Source organism: Cyrtonyx montezumae, unplaced genomic scaffold (assembly GCF_038088225.1).
Source record: "Cyrtonyx montezumae isolate F1298 unplaced genomic scaffold, pur_monq_1.0 scaffold_36, whole genome shotgun sequence".
Lineage (NCBI taxonomy): Eukaryota > Metazoa > Chordata > Aves > Galliformes > Odontophoridae > Cyrtonyx > Cyrtonyx montezumae.
In genome coordinates, this window is record NW_027072041.1 from 3397695 (window position 1) to 3419329 (window position 21635).

The 21635-nt window shown below is 38.1% G+C and overlaps 1 protein-coding gene across 1 annotated transcript in view; it reads right to left on the bottom strand.

Annotated features, from left to right (window-relative positions):
* The window catches only part of LOC136054268 (transient receptor potential cation channel subfamily M member 3), a 412018-nt gene that overhangs the window by 15480 nt on the left and 374903 nt on the right, over positions 1-21635 (bottom strand). Inside the window, exons 19-22 of the mRNA XM_065745453.1 lie at positions 17132-17272; positions 11647-11775; positions 8097-8348; positions 2921-3095 (exon numbers count right to left, since the gene is read on the bottom strand). Coding sequence (XP_065601525.1) covers positions 2921-3095; positions 8097-8348; positions 11647-11775; positions 17132-17272 — 697 coding nt within the window. The remainder of the gene's footprint in view (positions 1-2920; positions 3096-8096; positions 8349-11646; positions 11776-17131; positions 17273-21635) is intronic.

Here is a 21635-nt window from a genome sequence, read left to right on the forward strand (position 1 = left end):
AAAAATTTAGTTGAGTCCTAAACTTTTACTTTTTTTTTTTTTAATGACTATTTGATAGTCAGAATTTTGTAGGAATATTGTGCTCATTTACATTATACATACCACTGAATAGTGCATTCATACTCCCAGAAGTGAGGATGTAATTCTGTCCTCACTTCTGAGTTGAAGGTGGGATCGCACGCCAACAAGACACTAGTGCACACTCCAATCAACATACACACTTTAAATATAAAATTAATACAAAAAGAATGAGTAAGACATTTAAGTGTACAAGAAATGCATTTTAGAGAGAAACTTAGTCAATGTCTTAACGGTGTAGTGCGTTCAGATAAAAATCAGACCAAATACACCGAATGGACAGGCTTCCAGCTGATGAAATGTACTGAGACATTGCATCTGGTCAGCCTTAGTGGCATGCTTCACAAAACAACAGAATGAGAAAGAAAACAAAGTCAAAAATTTTACAGTAACATACTGGGTATTTTTGTACATTTCTCAGAAAGACTAGGATAATCTCCTGGACTGTGGCTCAAAAGTATATATGTACTTCCAAGATTAGCATTTTTCCTGAACCCCAGACTTGCAAATAATGTTGCAATATTAAGTACAAAAATATAAAGAATATAACTGAAGAGAAACTCTTTAGATTTGCCATAGCTGCAAGAACAATAATAATCTGCTTCAAGCTTTAAATTCAAGTGTAGCTTAGATGCAGCATAACATTTTTTATCTTATTTGAGAAAGTACAAACTCTGATGTGAACACAGAGGCTGATTTAGCTTAGAACAACTTGGAAAATTGATAACAATTAATTTCCAAACAGTGAAAAAAATGTAACCTTCCTAATAAAACTTGTGTTCCAATCAGGTAATTTTGACTGAGTAACTAACATCACTAGCATTTGCTTGTGCTCCCAGTCTATTCCAGTGGTATAATTTCTTGAGACAATAAAGCCTCAGATAGACATGACATATTGCACACAGTTTTGCTGAAAGAGTGGCAGATTCTAGTTCCCTGTGTCATCTGTCTCTCAGGAAGGAGGAACTAGGTGCTGCTTTTCATTCTGGCATCACCACTTTCATTGCAACTCCTAGTTTCCTTGTCAAAGACATAAGAAGAGCACATCTACACTTACAGCTGGGGTTGAAACCATTGGGAATTTTGCTTTCCCTAAGCCTCAGAAGTAATTATCTTGCATATTTTTTGCAAGGTTTAAATGTTGTGCTTCTGAATAACACACAAGACCACCCCTAAATCCTCACGCAAGGGTAAGGAGCCTGCCACCCTCTTTTTATACATGAAAACCACACTTCATTCAAAGACACTTTATTCTTAGGTTTCAGGGTTCTAAACTATAATCAGCACTTCATTAAAAAAATACCAAGATCTGCTTATTCAGCCAATTGCCATGTCTGTTGCACTACGGTAGTTACTTAGTACAACATCAATAAATGGCCACTTGTAGAGGGACAGACAGAATTCTGCTTGTGCACAGGAGTCATAGCTTTGAAGGATAAGCAATTATTACTGTCTTAAGCCTCTGGCACAGGCTGAAATTTTAAGCCCCCGACTATTATGCCTTTGGAATGAAATGAATTTTTACAAAGAAAAGAAAAGGAAAAGGGATAAAAATGAGGGGATTAGGTGAGAAGCTAAACTTGGGGAGAAGCTTTGTGATTTTATATATTTTTATGCTTATGTGCATGTCATGCTGCCTCCAAGAACAAAGTGTTGAATTGATCACAAAAAAGAGGTGTAATCTGCATCCACAGTAGTGATTCTGTGCTATCCATGAAAAACACATAAACATAGAACTGCTGAAATATCAGACGTGATAGGTACATCTCTGTCCATCTTAAACTGAGTAAGCTGGGGTAACCTCTAGTGGTACAGATACATTTATTACCAGTTTATTGACCAGCTCGAAAAAAAATCAATACCTTTTTCCATTCAATCTTCGTCAATACTAAACAGAAGATAATTTAAGAAAACAATGCACTTATCTAAAAGATGGTGTATAGGATAGAAAAAAATAGAGTTTTAATAGCTGCCATTTGCTGCTGGAAGAGATACTCCTAAATGCTGTCAAGATTTACTCACATGTAGGCTAGCATTTGTTAGTGATACACTGTGATGCTTTGTTCCATTTGTCAGCTCTTGCCTCATTTCTCATGACCACCCCTATCCTTTGGCATAATACATTGGGTGGCACCAGGAGGTTTATTTTAGATAGAAAACTGGCATTTTACTGATCACAAGCCAAATGAATCCCGAGGAGACAGCACATGAAATATTGGCTTTTGTTCTGTTTGCAATGATGTGAGCATGCTCTTGCCTTCCAGTAAATAAGTAAAGCAAAACAATGTATCTACTCTCCCCAAAGAGTTGTATTACTCGGTTTAGGTTAGGATGGTGGCAGTGAGTAGGTAACAGGGAAAACAAAACAGGGCAGATTAGTTTCTTGTGAGGTGCAGGAGCTGAAGATCTAATCTTGTATATTAGATTTCATGCTTGGTATGAAATTAGGTAAAAAGCATTTAGGTCTAAAATCAAACAAATGGATGAAAAGAAATGAAGAGACATTCCACGTCTCAGATATACCAAAGAACTCATCACAGATATCTGGGAGGGTATCCCAACTATCCATCAGGTGAAAAGGAAACATTTAAAATGTTATTTATTTGCGATATAATTTAGCATTACAGATTTTTGGCTAAATAATCGCAAAGCGATGCCAACAGCAGGTTCCATAACTGACACTCCAGTATTAGCTGTAAAAAATATTTTGCAACAATTCTCTGTGATGAAGGGTCCTCTATCCTGAGCCATTTATTGAGCATATACATATAATCTAGTAGAACGTCATCTGATCAAAGTTGGATACCTGACTTTGGTGTATGAGAATCATAAACTTGCTTACGGTCTATCTGGTCTGCAAACACTTCCCCATAGATCATCCAATAAGGCATGTAAAAAATGTTTTTTGCCAGTTTCCACGAAGGCTCCTCATTGGGAAAGAGAATAGCTTGTCTTGCAACACCGAAGCTCATCAGAACCACCAACATGATGATGACAAAATACATCATATCTATCATCTGGATGTCATGAGAGAAAGAGAGAAAGGGAAAAGGGACAAGAGTTAAATGTAATTGTCTGTATTTCCAATATTCTGTGCTGCAAAAAAAAAAAAAAAAAGTTTTCAGTGTTAACAATAGGATTTTTCAGTCTTAACAATAGGATTTTCAGAAACAATTTCTTCTCAATTTTACACACAGCATTTCATTTTCAAAGAAGGAAAATGGTATTCTTGTGTCCTTGGTTTTGCCCACTGTTGTTTTTAAGAGCAATTTAAATGTTATGAATAGATTTGAAAACACAAGCTACCATCTGGTCACACCAGTTGCCTGAACAATAATACAGGTTCATTGGCATCAGCACCCTGGTCAGAGTACGGGTTGCAAGATGATGTATTGTTTATAAGCGCCTACTGACAACTGTACTAAAACAAAAGGGCTGAAATGGATTATTTTATTTGGTGGTACTCATTGTCTTGATGCAAAGAAAGGAAGCTGCATCTAACATAAGGAGTAACGGGTGGGAGAACAGCCTGTTATCACAACATAAGGGACACCACAGTGGTAACCAGTGAGAAAGGAAAGCTGCGATACAGGCTGGATGAGAAACCAGCCTGGTGGTGGGGTGTGACAAATGCCATATTACAAAAAAATAAAAAAATAATAAAAAAATTGCAGATAACACAGACACTCAGACCTATTCTTCTGCATTGCTAAATACCTCATTAGCATACATACAACTGTAATTAGTGCCAGCAAAAAGTGTCTACCCATTCAAAATGTTCCTGGAAAAAGTGGGACATCAGTCCTAGGAGGTTCTCAGTGGAAGCTGCAGATTAGAAGAGCAGCTGTGCTGGCAGTATTACAAAGGCCCTCCAGGGAGCAGAGCAAAGGGAAAGCCCTGGGCATCTAACAGGTACAGCACAGATAGGACCTAATGACTGTGAAAAAACCGAGTCCTGTAAGGCCTCTGCTAAGATCCCTCTAGAACTTGTAGTTACACATTTAGTTACAAGCCTTTATTTATAAGACGTGTTATGGCTGAGCTTTTTTTCTGCAGTTGTGGAAGTAACTTTTGTCTCCAGCCAAAGTTCAACCCAAAGAGCTTCTTAGTCCTAAACCCTTCAGCCTGCGTTATCTGGCACAGCTGCATTCTGAGTGCCTTGCTGGGCAGGCAGGTGTGCAAACCATGTGCATTTAAAATGGTGGCCTGACAGCCCCATGTTGGCTGCTGCAGTTTGAGAGCAGGCTGGCTCATCTTAAGAGCTGGTGGATGAGATGGGGGACTCTTCCAGCAAATGGATCTGCCACTGCTGTGGGGGCTCTTCATCTCTGAAGTACAGGGAGGGAGACAGGAGATTGAAGTAACACTGGAAAACTGCCCAAAAGAGAAAAGAGAGATACAGAGAAGTAAACAGGAAGGGATATTCTCATATTGAGAGAGAGATGTGAGAGAAAGAGACCTGCAGCCATGGTGGGAGAGTCTTAAGGAGGCAGAAAGAAGGAACTGGAGAAGGTGAAAAGAAGCAGAGAAAAATGAAAATATTAAGTTACTTAAAAAAAAAAGGCAGGAAAAAAAAGAGAAAGAAAATAATAATAATAATAAAAAAAAAATAGCCCCACACAACTAAGTAGATGGAAGTGGAAAACAAATGCCTTGAAGAAATACGAATCATGAACATTCCTTTGTTATTCAGGGCATTAATCTTTCAAGAAAACCTGATTGAAGAGGAATTCCAGATGATTGTATCTGGAACCTGCAACCTGTAATTGTATCTGGAACCAGACTGCAACCTGAAATGGGAAGCTGCATAATTACACTTAGTTCTTACTGTCTAGCAAAGAAATATGGAGATGAAACCTGTATTCTCCATTCCTTTCTGAAGAAACTTTGTTTTCATGTTGAAATATATGATGCAATATAATTTAATAAAAATAACAAAAAAAATTGTTTGAAACTGAAGAAAATTTCTTACATGCTTCCAAAGTTTTTGAGCAGAAATCACACAGGTTTGAACTCACATTGCAAGATATTAAATTTTCAGTGCTACTCTCTTTTCAAGCACTTTATTACCTTTTCTCCTCCTTCAATGGACTATCTTTCAAAAACTTCACATGTGAGTTTTCACTGACTGCAGTGGGTAGTGTATAAAGACCCTTTGGCCTGCAGGGTCAAATTACATTGCTGTTTTAACAAGAGTATGTTCTTTCCAGTCATTCTGAAGAAAATTTTAGTCACTAATTGAAAAAAGCGATAAAATAATGATTGTTTGATGTAGATCAGCAAGCTGTCACTATTTCTCCTTTTTTATTTTTTATCTTTATTTTATTTTTCCCAAAGAAACAACAAAAAAAGTAGACACTCCTACACAGGAAAGGAACTGATACACTCCTGACTCTCTTGGCATGCCACAGTGGTTGCATTTCATTCCCAAATAGAAGTGAAGTAAATATACCGTTGTGCAGAGATTAGAAGGCCTTGGTATAATAAGCACATTCTGCAATTGAAATTAGTAGACAATAATAAACTTGTTCATTCAGCTTTCTCTTCCTCTCTCCATCTTTACATTTAAACCTCTCAAGCCCATTCCTGCCCTTTGCATATTTGTTCATAAGGCCCAGAGGCAAAACCTATTACAGCTGTTGTATTGGGTGCAATGGAGAGGCAGGTGAAGAGAGAATTGCTGAACACTGAAAAGATGGAAAGAGTCATCTGTTCTGTTCTCTTCTGAGTCTAAAATTTGTTCAAACAGAAGGCCAGCATACAAGCTCAGTCTGTGGATTGCATTAAGTATAGTTTGCTGAGGAACTCAATAGTCTGTGATATTACTCTGAAGTAATATGTAGAAACTGTCTCCTCAGTACTGAATGGTATTTGCAATATGATGAAAAAGAGAGAACCCAAGGAGGTAAATGGCCATGTGATTTAAAAATAGGCAGTGTTGCCTGGAGTGAGCAAGAGCAATTCCCAGGGAAGTCTGCACATGTTATAAATGGGTAGGCCATTGCACAGGGGAATAAACTGGCCAGAAAACAGATGTGAGGGGCAAGTTTATGTAACTCAAACCAGCTGGGCACTGCATGTGAGGGCAAAGATGTGTCAGGGTTGCTAAGTGCATGGAAAATTGGATGAGGTATGGAAATCAAATAACAGGAAGGCATAAAATAAAACAACTTCCCTCCTTTACAAATATCCACACCTTCACAGTACTGTGGTAGCTGAATTCAAAACCCTCTGAGTGGGTACTTGAACCTACAGAGGCTAGTGATTTTCCTACATTTGTTTTCCAGTGAAAGTGGAGCAAAGCTTAGTTCATTGTACTCACGTGAGAAAGACAAAGAGATGGAAGTTATTTTATTTTGTTGTTTTCAACTATTTCCCTTTTTGTGTTGGACACAGGAGAAAAAAAAGCCACTGTTTATACTACTGGGGAAGCTGGGCTCCTATCAGCCCTCCATAATTCTGAACGCTGGAAGATGGTTATTCATAGCAAACCTGTTCAGTGTTGAACTGGCTTTTGAACGGCTTTTGCTATCACCATAGCTCTGAAACTTTTGACCATGGCACTTGTGAAAATTACTGCACAACAGAAGGATGGATGTTTTTTCAGGAGATTTATAAACAGTGTATTATGTAATCTCTACTGACCACTGTATTCTCTGATGAAGGAACATGGTTCAACTGGGGCAGGAAAGAAATGGACAATAATGCACTGGTTCCACTGTCGTCTTTGGTCTTTTCTCTTGTCCTGCTGACCTCTGCCAGTAATATACAGCAAGAACTCTAGATTGTTTTCTGTGCTTCACTCTGGAGCTCTACAAAGCCTCTCCCATCAACAACACCCTGTTGCCTTCCTTGAAGGAAGGTAGAAAACTTCAAAATGGTGTTTGTTGCAAATAAATCCTGGGCTTGTTGTGACTAACATAATACTGATGAGAAACTGTAATCCAAGCATCCATATACATCCCCTTTTCCTATGACAATAAGTAGGGTGGCTGAACCTTTATTTTGTAGATTGCGTTAAGACAAATGCAACATAGGACCTATTGAACTTGCTGATTATTTTCCACATATCAATCAGACATCAGTAATATTTATATTTAGGACATCTAATATTCAATTTGCTTGTTTTTACTGAATGCTGACCTCAATGACTTCTTTATCATGTTTTTTAAAAATAATTCTTAAACCTTAGAATGCATGAGGCAGCTATGATTCACACAATAAAAGCTGGCTAACGATACATGAAACACATGCAGGTTTTGTTCACCACTGGCAAAAATGAATAGCTAACAGTGATGGCTACGTTAATAAATTGTGTTTTGTAGGTGAGCATTGTGCTCTTTGTATCTGTTGTAGTTTCCATGGAAATAAATAGGAGGCATTACTTTCAGAAGGACCCATGCATATTTGCACACACTCAAATATCAGGAACCTGTACATGGGTTTCTTTGGGCTCAGGCAGTTTTTAAACTTCAATGAGAAAATCTATTTGAATGCAACATTTCTACAGAAAAAAAAAATATATATATATTTACACACATACACACATACATTTTGACTATATATATAATATATATAAAATATATATAATATATAAAGACATTATATATATTATATATATACATTACATATACAGTATATACAAAATATATAAATCCATCATCAAGTATTGCTTGATTTCCTTTATATGAGCTTATTGTTATATAAATTATCAATGCTCCCACCACACTATGTACATGTGATATGGCCAGGGGTTGCAGTTAGTCACATGGATTTCTCACCTCTCAGGGATACACCTGAACAGACACAGTGCAAGGACATATGGATATGGAACAAAATACAGAAAGGCCAGTCTTAATCATAGCTATTATGATTTTAAACATACCACACCTACAACAACTTTACATCTGTAAAAAAAAAAAAAAAAAAAAAAAAGAGCAATTTAACTGAGCAACCCAAAGACACTGAGTCAAGAACATTCTTGCAAAAAATAGAAGCCATATACCAAATTTTCTTACCATTTTCCCAATCATCATAACATACGGTCCCAAATACTTGTTGACTCCGAAGATGTCTAGTAACCTTATGTACCAATAAATGATGTTCACACAGTATATGACCCGGCCATCGCTCCGAAGTGGCAGATCTTGCAACCGGAGGACCATCCCAACAGAGAACAGGAGGATAGCTATGAGATCTGTAACATTCCAGTACTCCTGGAGCCAAACTTTAACTTTTTGTAATAATTTTCCAGGCTCAGACATCAGTATCTGAAGGACAAAGGACATGGAGAGGCGCCAGCTGAGATGTCTTAATTTAAGCCTGAAGTAAAGCTAAAGTAAACAGATACATACTACACAGGCCAAAATCAAAGCTGACAGCATCCTAACATATAAGTACCTCATATATTCTTCTGATTTCTTTTGTGAAAGCTTGAACTTCATCTAGTATCATCCTGCAACTATATATACAATATGCATTTTTTTTACAAAAAGGAAGAAAACCTCAGTTCCTCTGAAATCCCCACAAAATAAGAAAGAATTTAAGTATGAATTTGTATTTTTCAGACTGATCTTAGTTACTCTTGGAACAGGGAGAAAAACATAGAAAAACACTTAATTGATGAATTCATTGTTTAGAAGTGCATTACATTTAAAGAAAATTGTTCTAAAATGTCTATCATGCTATCAAGAAATAATATATGACAGTAAAGACCTTGATTTAACATTAAATCCAGTAAAAGACTAGCTCCTATTTGGAAATTTTTGGAAATCTATTTCACAGCTGAGAACATAATCCATAAAAATAATTAATCTTACCCTATGAATTTATCGTCATTCTATTTGCACTATTTGCAAGATCATTTGGGAGAGCTGATTGTTTCCCTGAATTAGTGTTGAAACTATTCCTAAAATGATTTCTATGAATAATTCCTAGCTTTCAGTTAGTTAACAAGCTGTTTGTTTTCATTTTCTATATTTAGCCCAAGAACATCTGAGCAGACTCATACAGTTCCTTAAAGAGAGGGATGCCATTCTTACAGCTTTCTTACAGTTCATTTTCAGAATTTCCATTCATTTTTCAGGCTCATTTTCCATGAACATCTGCTTAGGAATCCATTCCCACCAAAGTTCTTGGTAAACTTTTGTGGAAAGGAGAATTCAGGGTGAATGATGAGATATAAATGGCACACACGATTCCTGCCGGCAGCGTGCCACCCATGGAGCCAGGGGTGCCTTGATTCCATCAGTGCTGCGGAGCCCTCATGTGGCTGCCGCCGCCCTCTCCATTTTTCTTTTGGTTAGCAAAGGCCATGCACAATTAATGTATTTTCATCTGCTCCATTTATAAAGTAGAATTTGCCACGTGGTGTTTGAAACCTACCTTTCAAGTCTAAGTGGCAGGAGCATTTTTTCTCCAGTCCTCAAAAACATTTGCTGCAGACTGGACACATGTAGATGGCAATGAATTCAGCCCAAGGGTACAAATGTTCTGTTTCAGCTGAGGTCAGCAGGACTCGCACCCACTCACATCAGGGCTGAATTTGGCCTCTGGTGCCATTGTGGAATAAATGCACATTTGACCAAGTGGAAATGGCACAGCGGAAGCTGTGGGTTGGAAAGACCATGAGGGGAAGGGGACGACACAGCAGTGTCACTCTGCCTGAAGATTCAGTGCCACCTTTAAAGGCTCCCTCTGCTCTACATGCCTGCAGAGCATCTTTAGGGAGATGCATTCTATTTCTTGACATAATTAGCAAAAAATTTCAGTATTAAAAGAGGGAAAAACTATTAGAAATGTGCTGCAATATTCAGCACGTATATCAATTTTCCCCCCAGTTACAGCTATTTTTATTGCAGGCCTTTGCGTGTTATACTTGGGCAGATAGAACAACTGTGAAAAACTTTTGAATGAACTCTGGGGAGGGGATTCAGATGCAGACTTTTTGGTTGGTTTCATTGCTGATTCTCCCTTCTCTTTCCCCACAACATGCCTCAGCTCCTGGCCAGCTTAAGGATAGGTGGCCAAGCTTTAAGATATATCATAAGATCCCCACCTGATACTTGTGAATGATATTTAATATGCATTAAGCAGAAATCTGAATAGAGAAATTAAACAGATATAAGATTTTTTTATATAAGAAAAAGACACTCTTGATTTTTAAATGGAAGAAGGTTCTGGGAGTTACTGAAAAACACCTGAAGGATGATGTGATCACTGGTCACACTGAACACAGGTTACCGAAGGGAAGGTTCTGATTAACTATTTTAATTTCCTTTTATGACAAGGTCACCTATCTAGCTGGCCAAGGGAAGCCAGTTGGTGTTATCTTTTTGGATTTCAGTGAAGCTATTTATACTGTTTCTCACCGTATCCTTCTGGATAAAACATCCAGCATACAGCTGGAGAAAACGTAATGCTATAGATGAGCAATTGGCTGATGGGTCAGGCCAAAAGGGTTATAGTAACTGGAGTTACATCAAGCTGGTAGATGATCACTACGGGAGCTGCCCAGGGCTACATTTTAGGGCCAGTTCTCTTTAATGCCATCAAAAATGACTTGGATTCAGGACTAGAAGTTGTTTTAAGTTTGCTGATGAAATTAAATTAGGAGGAGCTGCTACTTCCACCAAGGGTGACGAGGCCTTGCAGAGATGTCTAGACGAAACAGAGAGCTGGGGAATCACCAACTACATGAAATTCAACAAGAGCAACTACCAGATTCTTCACCTGGGAAGTAGCAGCTCTGGCTATACATACAGACTGGGAAATGAGACACTGGGGAACAGCCTTGCTGAAAAAGATTCGGGGGTCTTCGTTGACAGCAAGTTGAATATAATCCAGCAGTGTGCACAGGCAGCCACGAAGGCCAACCATATCCTGGGGTTTGTCAAGCATGCATAGCACTGCCAGCCATTCAAGGAAAGGGACTGTCCCACTCTACACTGCACTGCTGTGTCCACATCTGGAGTACTGTGTGGAATTTTGGCACCACAGTAAAAACAAAAACAAAAACAAAAAACCCAAACAACAACAACAACAACAAAAAGACATAAAATTATTAAAAGGTGTACGAAGAAAGGCTACAAAGATGGTGAAGGGTCTAAAGGGGATAATGTATGAGGAGTGGCTGAGGTCCCTTGGTTTGTTCAGCCCAGAGTAGAGGTGGCTGAAGGGAGACCTCAGGGAGGCCTCACCTGCTCACAGGGAGCAGAAGGTCAGTGATGAGCTCTGCTCTCTGGTGACAGTGATGTGATATAGAGGGAAAGGCATAGAGCTGCTTCAGAGGAGAGTCACATTGGAAGTTAGTAAGAAGTTCTCCACCTCAGAGCTGGTGACATGCTGGAATGGACTCCCCAGGGCAGTGGCCACAGCACCAAGCTGCCAGAGTTCAAGGAACATCTGGTCAACACCCTCAGTCATACATGGTCTGAGTTTTTGTAGTCTTGTGCAGAGCCATGAGATGGACTTCATGATCCTTGAGGATCCCTTTCAACTCAGGAAGTTTTATGACTCTATGATACATTATCTTTTTCATTTTATCTCATATGGCTGGGGTGATTTTACCTCTCTCATCTTCTCTATTCCTAGAGTGAAAATGTAAGAGATGACAATCCATTCCTGTGTGGATGGCCAGCGATCCATCTTCACTAACACTATATAATTGAACAGCATTAAGTATCCTATGTACGCCAGCTGTAAAGAAACAACATGAAATGAATATCAATAGTCACAATGCTTATACAACCAAGCCAGTTCCTCTTACATGATTTCATATTCCTAATTCCAGTGTAACTGAAATGTTATACAGACAAAATAGAAATCAGAGAGTTTGTGGGTTGTCCAAAAAAGCTCACATGAACACATACAATGTAGAATCTGCAAAATACATGCACAAATATCCTCTTCTCCGGCTACATGCACCTCTCCAACAAAATTGTATTAATGCAGTCTCCTCAGATTGTCCCATAGTAACAATTACTCACATACCACAGTGCCAAATACCAAACACTAAGTTAATAAGTTACATATGTGAATACTTCTCACTCATTCACTTTCTAACACCCATTACTCCCCTGGCACCTCTCCTCTATGCTTCTCGGTCTTGTTTGTCTAACTTGGACTCACTCCGACATTTCACAACCTTTCTGCACAACTCTTGCCTGACAATCAGCAGGTTCCATGTATTGCTAGTCCCCAGCCAGTGTATTATTGCCTTAATCTCTATCATGCTTCCTTCCCAAATACTGCCACCCCTGAACACACTGATGCAGCAAGTAACCAAGCATAGCCACGCATTTATTTGCCTTACATTTTCTTCAAGTTTTTTAGTACAACTGTTTCTTTTTTTTTTTCTTTTTTTTTTTCTTTCTCCATTTCATCTCTAATACAAGACAAGTAGCAAGTCTGAGTTTCTGTGGCCAGGCTCTGTGGTGGCCTGAATCTAACCTCCTATCTACTTTGCCTTTTAAACAGCAGCCCTACAAGAACATGCATCTAAAGCCAAATTTAAAGTAGAGAAAAGATGGTTTATTTCTATACATGAACTTTTTAATCGTTGTTGCAGAAATTATTCCATACATCTAAATTTCAAAACAGCTCTTCTTTCTCAATTGTACATTACAACTATTAAGTGTATAATATCAAACTTCCCATGAAACAGCCATAGTGACTTGGGAATTTTAGGGTAGGACTTATTCAGTGATCAGTATCCCACAGAATGGGATTTATGGTCTTCTTGTACTTGGCTTCTGCTCTCTGTAAAAGTCACAGGATTCTTGCTTTCCTCTCAGCTGCTGGACTGAAGGATACTTGGGAGAATTCTTTAAATTGACCATCAATATCTGCACAGATAAGGAAGCCAGTTGGATCATGGCTTCTCTTCCAGACAGAACAGAGCAAGAAGTGGCCACCCTGGTCCTTCTGTTTGTGAGTGATGATAGATTGTAACTCTGGATAGTCTGGAACTACCTTGGTCTTCCTTTACCACTCCTGAAGGAAATTTGACTTAGGTCAGTAACAAGAGTGTCAGCTGAGTCAGTTTGAACCTCATTTGGGTGGGCAGAATTGTACATGCCTCATTATCTGAAACACTTAATATACTAAAAACAAAAACAAAAACCAACCAACTAACCAAACAAATGAAATCAACCAAACAAAAAACCCAAATAGATAGCATTACCCAATGTACCTCTTATAATATGTTTATTAGGTGTGGCTGATATTCACGTCAGAGTAATCTTATTAATTTGGTCTGACTCAGCATGTAAGATTAAAAGAATCAGGACACTAAGGTTATAGAAAACACAGGAAACTCAGTATAAGTAGAGGCTTTTAATTTTTATTGAGTTTTTGTTGTTACTGTTTTTTTTTGGGTTTTTTTTGTCAGTTTATATTAACTGAAAATTATGGGAAATTTTTGCTTGATAAAACAATTATATCCTGATTTAAGAATGAAGTGATGCTAGAACCATGTCATTTTCACCCCAAGAAACCAGCCCTTCATATAATGGTGACATCTTCCCTTTCCCTCTCCAAACCAGTATTCACCCTTTCAGAAGTACGTTCCAATCCCACACTGCTGTGAAACCACATTGCAGATACCTATGCTGGTACTCAGGATTTTTTGAAAGCACTACTATACAAATAGCTGAGCCCTCTTTATCTTGCTTTTACATTGAGCTTGTGGTTGCCATCTTCACCCCTAAAGGTAGTACATGAATAAACAAAGCAGAACACCTGCCAAGAAGTTTCTAGGATAGATTCTTCCCTACCTTCCTGGATGCTGTATATAGTTGAATACAGTGTATGCAGTATAATATTGAATACACAGTACAATAAAGGACAAACCTAGAAACTACATCAGCAAGAGACTGTTTCAAGAATGAGACTACCCTCCTATTTTTTCACTGACTGTAACAATTAAATGATCAAAAAGTGAAGTGGTCCTAAGATGAAAAACTTGGGACAAAGTGTCATGATTTTATGATTTTTGGCATTGGTATTCCACATCATAACATCACGTAGTGTATTAAGAGTTAAAGAGTTAATGCTCCAGCTCCGTGGATCATCGATAGTTCCAGGTATACCTGTCTCAGAAGAGAAGAAGAACTCCATTCCCCAGAGGACTGTGCGATGCTTTGTGTTCTTACGTGTTTACGCTCAGAGGGAAAGATAAAAACTGTCTGCAGTCACGGGACACTCTCTTTCCTTTGGGATGGACTCAGCAGTGGGTGCTCGCTGCCGTCTGCCTTCAGCGTTAGTGTAAGGCCTTCGGTTTATCAGACACTCTCGCTCATTTTATTTGATTCATTAGCCTCAATTCCAATTATATTGTATTATATTGTGTTATTTTGCTTTCTGACATCTTATTTAGTAAATTAGCTTTTCCTCCTCAGATCGTTGCTGCTGTTTTGTTCCTAGGCCCATCTCCCTTTTCCCTTTCCCCCTTCCCCTTGACTGGGGCATGGGTCTGTGGGTCCCCCGCACCCGTTGACACAAAGCTGTTCTGATGCTTAGAAGGTGATTCATACCAGGAGTTCAATGCCTTTTTTAACTCCTCAACAAGGTAGAAATGTGGCCTCTTAGGTCACGCTAACATCTCAAAATAAAGCTTACATTAAAATGGGAAAAGTCTTCCTCTTTTCCTTGGATAATCTGTGGGATAAAACCTTTCAATGCAACAGTTACAGAAGAGGGCAGACTTGCTGACTTTTGAAACTATTGCCAGGACAGAGAGGAGGACAAAATGTGCTTTATAAATTTTCTTACTTAATACTTACAAAGTATTTCTTACTCAAAATCCCCCACAATTAAACCACTCTTGTGTATTTTAAGAATGAAGGTGGATATAGATACACATAGAATAATAGCAGCTAGGTAGATGTAGAATAATAATACGATTTTAAATGGCATGCAATAATAGTGTAGCCACACCTTGCATTTTGGGCTGTGAGATGTAAGATTTTGAGGACTGCTTTTGAAATCTAGGATTAACATTTCTGTCCATGTGCTTGTGAAAAGGGAGATAGGCTGTGCAATTATAATGCTCACCTGAGTTATTTTCCTTTTGCTTTTCAGTATACTGAACTGGTCAAGAACTACAACCAGAATGCACCTTAATTTGCTCCTGCAATACAGGACAGCCAAGATCCACCTTTAATAAGTGACCTTGAATGAGATCTGCCTCAGGACACAAAACTGTAGAAACAGGTCTAAATGGAAATACAATATTGATCTCTTTCTCCTGTTTCAGAATTGAAATAACAGGGGAAGCCAGGGTGCTTCTTTCTGTTTGTAGTGAAAATGCTTTTCTGTTTATGCATAATACATATTGCAATTGATAATGAGACTAAGCTGACGATGAGCAGTTTCTAGATTCATTCTGCTGATTAACTGTTAATGGCTATAGTTCAGCAACTAGTAACTCATAGTTGCCAAACTGTAATTATTTGCTAGAATAAGCAATCTACCACAGTTTGATCTCTGCAGATGTGAGCTGTCCCTGCTGTCTGTAGACATATTGTTAGGATTTCAATAGTGCAATTTTTCTTTTAAGTCATCATCAGAAGGAGGGAGAGAAATGCATTCTTTGTGATTTGCTGTACATTCAGCAGAACGATTGCAAATTTAACTGGGAAGGACCACGAGAAATCAACCAGCCAATTCCATAGTGCCAAGGCAGGATTAATTGCAGTGTGCCATATTGGACATATGTTTTGATAAGATAGACTTAGAAATCGCTAACAATGCAAAATCTACTGTTTCCTTACACAATTTATAATAATACTTCTCAGAACAGTTAAAAGCTGTTTCCTAGCATCTTACCAACAACTGACTTGACGCAGTCCTATTCTTCAAGGATTTGGAGAACACTCCATTCTATTCCTCATTTCGGCAACTTACATGCATTTGAAGGGAGAACAACTGCAGATACTTTTTTTCCAGAGAAAATAATCTCACTTCCTTAAGTCTTTCCCCTTAAATAGTATTTTACAGACCTCTGGTTAATTTTTCTTTCTTTTTTTTTTTTTTTTGTGGCCTACTAATCAGTCCACATCTGTCACGTGATGCATAAACTGAAATGGGTTATAATATTCTAATGAAGTAGATTGAAAACATTCATTTCTGTGTTCATTTTACTTTTTGATCTCATCCTTCTATATTCTAGTGCCATTTGCAAAACATCATAATCAAAGTTTTGAGTAGAAATATCAGACAGCACCTGACATAAGGAAAGACCCTAATGGAATCCTTTCCAATCCTGATTCCAGTTAGACAGTGAGTTATTGATATACTCCTGGGGACCAGTCAGCAAGACGCTTTGTACCATGTAATAACATCAATATAGCAATTATAAATTTATCTATGAGAGTACCCAGAAGAGTTTTTGACAATTTCTTATTATAGTCAACTATATAACATATAGTTACTATATTACCTTGGTTATTATTATTATTTTTTTCTGTTTCATCTGCATTGTATGCTTCTTTATAACATAGGGATATTAGACTGGGTAGGTATAATTTATCCCTGAAAAATACGTATTGTCTGCTATTCATACCTTTGTTATCTTATGGCTACTTACAGCAACGCTTCATTTGAGAGATATTTGCAGACTAGTAAAACAATAAAGCAAAAGTGTCCCAAGGAAAAATATGCTCTACATGTTTCTTATTTTCATCTGTTATTATCTTGTTTGATTCCCCGACTAAAATCAGCCTCCTATTGGGATTACTATTGGGAATTCTACTATTGGGAATTCCTTGGGAGGACTGACTTCAGCAAGCTACTTGTACTTGAAGAATAACCTAGAGTGTTTAACCATTAGCTTCCTGAATGAAGTGTCCTGAATTTAAAACTCATAGGTTAGCAAGTACTAGATAACCACAAAAGATTAAGCTCTTTATGAATAAACCCTCCAGTACAGACAGATGAAGATTTCCAAAGATATTCACAATATGAGCTTAATCCAATGTCAGTACTTGTCCAATCAGCCAAATCAGTAACAATATAAAAAACAACAACAACAACAAAAAAAGAGATATCTTACTGTGTAAAACCAAAATTTAACAATGGGAGCATTGTAGAACTCATAAATCTTTCTTCCAACAGGAATCAGTCTGTGCCTACTCTGTACTTCCTCTTCTTCTTTCTTTCTCGAGGACTCTCCATTCCCTCGTCCCAGCATTGCCTATAAGAAAGGAGATCTTTATTTTTCCTTATTACTGAAGGACAAATTGAGCTATTAAAAAAAAAATTAAAAAGGAAACTATTTAAAACTTATCTGAGTTCTTATCATTAGACAGAACCAGGTGGCCATAGGTTTGTGCAAAATGTTTTGTTCTCAGATAATCTTTTATGGAGGGAAGCTGCTGTTTAGTTCCTCCTGAACTGCAGCAGTAACACTTTGGTAGTAACCATCAAACAGTAGTGTGAGCTCCATAATTGGTGAACAAAAAAATGAGATGTAGAGAACACTTCTCCTTTTGTCTGTATAGACAAAGTTTTCTTTACCTGACAGGAGCTTCTTATTATGCACAACAAACAAATGCACACAGAAAACAGATAAGTTTTGTTTTTAAGCAAGGAAAAAGTCATAAGGCTGATACTGAAAGAGAACAGGAGGAAAGATGAGTTAGCATTTGCAGGACTGGAAACAGTGAAGCTAAGGACTGTTTTTGTGTTGATTATAGGATCCATTGCAGGCCACGATCCCACAGGCCATGAACACCACATAGATGTAGAGTATGGACCAGTGAAATTCTGGACTTTAATTCAAAAGGTCCTTCTACATCACCACATCTTCTTCTATAATGAAGTTCCAGTGCATTTGTGCACTGTTGGCTTGATTTCACTGCAACCACTGTACTTCAGACTTGCTGAAGATCTACAGGGAGCTAGCTACAGACACTACTGCTGTGTTCACTCTAAACTTCTTGTCCAGCTTCACAGAGAAGTGGAAGGAGTGACTACACTACATACTCACTGAAGTTAAAGCTAAAAGAAGGAGTCACTTTGCATTTGGAGCACAGATTGATTTATTAAATGTTCTAAAACTAAATATTTTGTGAATAGTACAGTATAGTGGATTTTAGGTCACTTTGCCCTAAGCCAAGTTCTTATTACTTAGTTTGCAGCAGCAGCTATAGATGGCAGCACTTCTGCACATGAATGCAACTGTTGGAATCAAGATGAAGCCATTCTAATTATGCAGGGATTGTACCATGATGCTTTTATTGAAATACTTTTATAATGCTTTTCTACAAATAGATCAAAGCATTTTTGTACATTTATGTTAAATGAACTAAATGTTCAACATCTCTGAAGGCATTATTGTTCTCATCACAGTTTAAAAATGTGGAAAATTAAGTCACTGAAGAAAGCAATGAGATGCCAAATATGTTGTCTTTTGATGAAAAGGTCCTTCTTTTTCCTCACTCTGTGTTCTCAGATTCAACAGGATATTCAGTACATTCTTATGTAATTGATTAACTTCAGGTGAGCTATTTAATACGGCTCCAGTATCCTGCATTATTCAGGTTCTAACATTTTTAAAAGAAACATAAAAGTCACGATCTCTTTTTTTCTTCCTTTCTTTCTCTCTCACTCCCTCTCTCTCTTTTCTTTTTTCTTTTCCCCTCTGGGTCTTTTGTGAAGCATTTGTACAGGTCTTTGGTCCTACAAAATAGCAAGTTGTAAAGAAAAATTGATGATATTTTTCTCTTTCCTTGTAGGTATTTGTAACATTATTGGGACTATCTATGATCCTAGACACCTGCTCGCTAATATTTCTATTTATTTTCCTCACTAAGTTACTACTTTCCACATGGTCTCTTATACACTTGAATGTGGTCATCCACAGATGTTCCCCTTCAAACTTCTAATAAAATAGAATGAAGATTCATGACACAATTATATAATATGAAAACTAACCTGTTTTGATTTTTTTACCCATTTAATTTACCTTTTTATGCCTGCATATTCCTAAGCTTATCCTCATAAATGTAAATAAAACAAAGCATATTCAAAAATCAATGAAACCTCCTGATGATTATCACAGAGCACTTTAAAACCCTTTAAAGTCCACTGAGATTTTCATAAGAAAGGAAGAAGATGTATCTATTAAGGAGAGAAGGAAAGTACTCATTAGATGAGCAGACAGTCTGCAAGAACATGAGATGTGCTGTGTATAACTATAGTAACAGAGGCTATACCACCTTCACAGAAGCCCAGGTATCTCTACCTGAAATCTACAAAACCAAACTGATTCCCCACTCTATAACAGGGATTGGGTTTTTGGGGTTTTTTTTTTGGGGGGGGGTAGGAGGGGTGTGAAGTGCAATTGAATCTGCATGTTTTGAAAATATTCTATCCCTAAGAAAGCAATTTCCTTGCTTCTCTCTACCTCCTGACACTGTTTTAGAGACAACTGCCATCTGGTGCTTCAGATATTTCTGCAGCTCTTCCCAAGGCTTTGTCTCTGCTGTCCTCTGGTGCCCAAGAATTTTGCAGGAGAGTGAAAATAAATGCTGGCAGCTTAAACAAATGAGCACTGCCATGCTTTAGCAAAGGGGATTGTTTTCCAGTTCAGAACCTTCACAACTGTATAAATTTACTTATTCCGAGAGTCCCTCAGTTCTCACTGAAATGAATGAGTTGTAAGTGATTTTAGGATAATGCTCCGCCAGTACATGGATTTATGCTCACGGACACTGATTCTTGTTTGTTACTATTTTCTTGTTGATAAATGATGCTCTAATTTTTCCTCCTTATATTTTTGAATTAACAGTGTATTGTACAGTACTAATCCCTCCATTCTACAGATGGGGAACTGCTCTGAGATGGCCGGGGATTAGATTTGACCTAATGTCTCTAACTGTTAATTATATCACAGTATTAACAATTTGAAAATCCTCCCCAATTAGAGACAGACTGAAATAATCTAAGTCACTGTGTTAACAGAATAGCTGCAGTGCCGACTGTGAACTAATGTGTTTCCACTTGGAGGAGGAAACAAGAAGGTGGGAATAAATGAAGACACTGCTCTGTGTGGGCGGCATCTCTTTCTCTAATACACAATTTTGTTCATGATTCACTATGAGTCATGCAAGGTAAGCCTGACAGCAGTGTAACAGTAAATTACTGTACAACTGCATCACTGTAGCCTGAGGGGGTTGATGCCTGCATACTTTTTACATGGAGATTTTCTAATCAGGATTCTGGTGGGTTTGTTGTTATTGTTTCTGCCCCTCCTTCTTCCTTTTGTTTCATTCCTTCATGACTGATAATTGACAGAGAACCAGGGCAATTTTGAGTTCTATATTTTTTGCATTAACCTATGTTAATGATCAAGTGACAATTTGATCTGCTTTTATAATTAAATAATGGGAGCTTTAGTCCTGCTATTGTGATCATAAGCTCTTCACAGTTTATCCATAGTGAAATGAATGTGCTGCACACAATATTAACACGTACTCACAAAGAACTGGCGTGGAAATGGTACGTAGCTGGGTGGATGTGCCACCTACCTCTCTCTGCACAACCCCTTGTACCCTGTGGTGTGCAGAGAAATCAGCCTCCGTGCTAATTGCTCCAGAGCAGTCATTTCTTTATCAAATGAATGGCAGGAAAAAAATGTTCAGTGCCTTTCAGTTGTAGATTTCGCATACGTTCAGTGGTTCTTTAAGGTGAACAGGGAGAGGAGATAAAGCACAAGGAATTCAGTCCTTCTGACTGCTGACCACAGCAAAATACATGGAGAGTGCTGGAACAATTGCATGGCAGAAGCACATTAAGCTTCTGAGCTTCATAAGGAGAAAATCCCTTGTTATGGAGAGGGCCAGTGCTGGCCCTTCTGTTGTGTGAGTCCCAGCACCTTGCACCGCTGTTTTCCACATGGGCTGCAGGGGTGCCTCACTCCTTGCGTGTAAGATGGTACGAGAACCACTGTACCATGATGGGAACTGGAGGTGGGTGTGACTGCAGTGGTGTTCAGTCATTCTTGGGGTTCGAACTGCAGTTTTACTGGTAAGGTATTTATTTAGTTTTTGCCATGGAGAAAAATCTAAGCATACATACTATGGGTAAGATAACATGGATACCCAGAGGCCAACATAACCAGCCATCCTGCTGATAGTCCTGACTCAAGATTAAACGTGCCTATGGAAATACAGACCTTCTATTCACTCTGAAAACTTAGAACAAAGCAGCAAATGAAATATCTTCTAAAAGACATTGGTAAGTTATTCTGTATTGTGAAGTAACACTGTTTACTGGGAAGCTATTGTTCCCTATGTAAAGGAACAATAAGGCACCAAATAAGGATTATGATGCTTCTAGTTGCTGCTTCCAGAAACAGCATTATTTTGGGATAAGGCTAGACCACTGGCATTTCTGAACAGACAAAAAGCAAGCAGTTAAACACAAGATGTCCCTGTCCTTCAGATTTTTGTGCCCTTTTGCTCTTGTATGTCTCAATATTCAGGATTAATAACCTGGTAGCTCCATCCATAAATCGTGGTAAATTGCTTAGTGCTGAGGGAGTGGTGATGAGA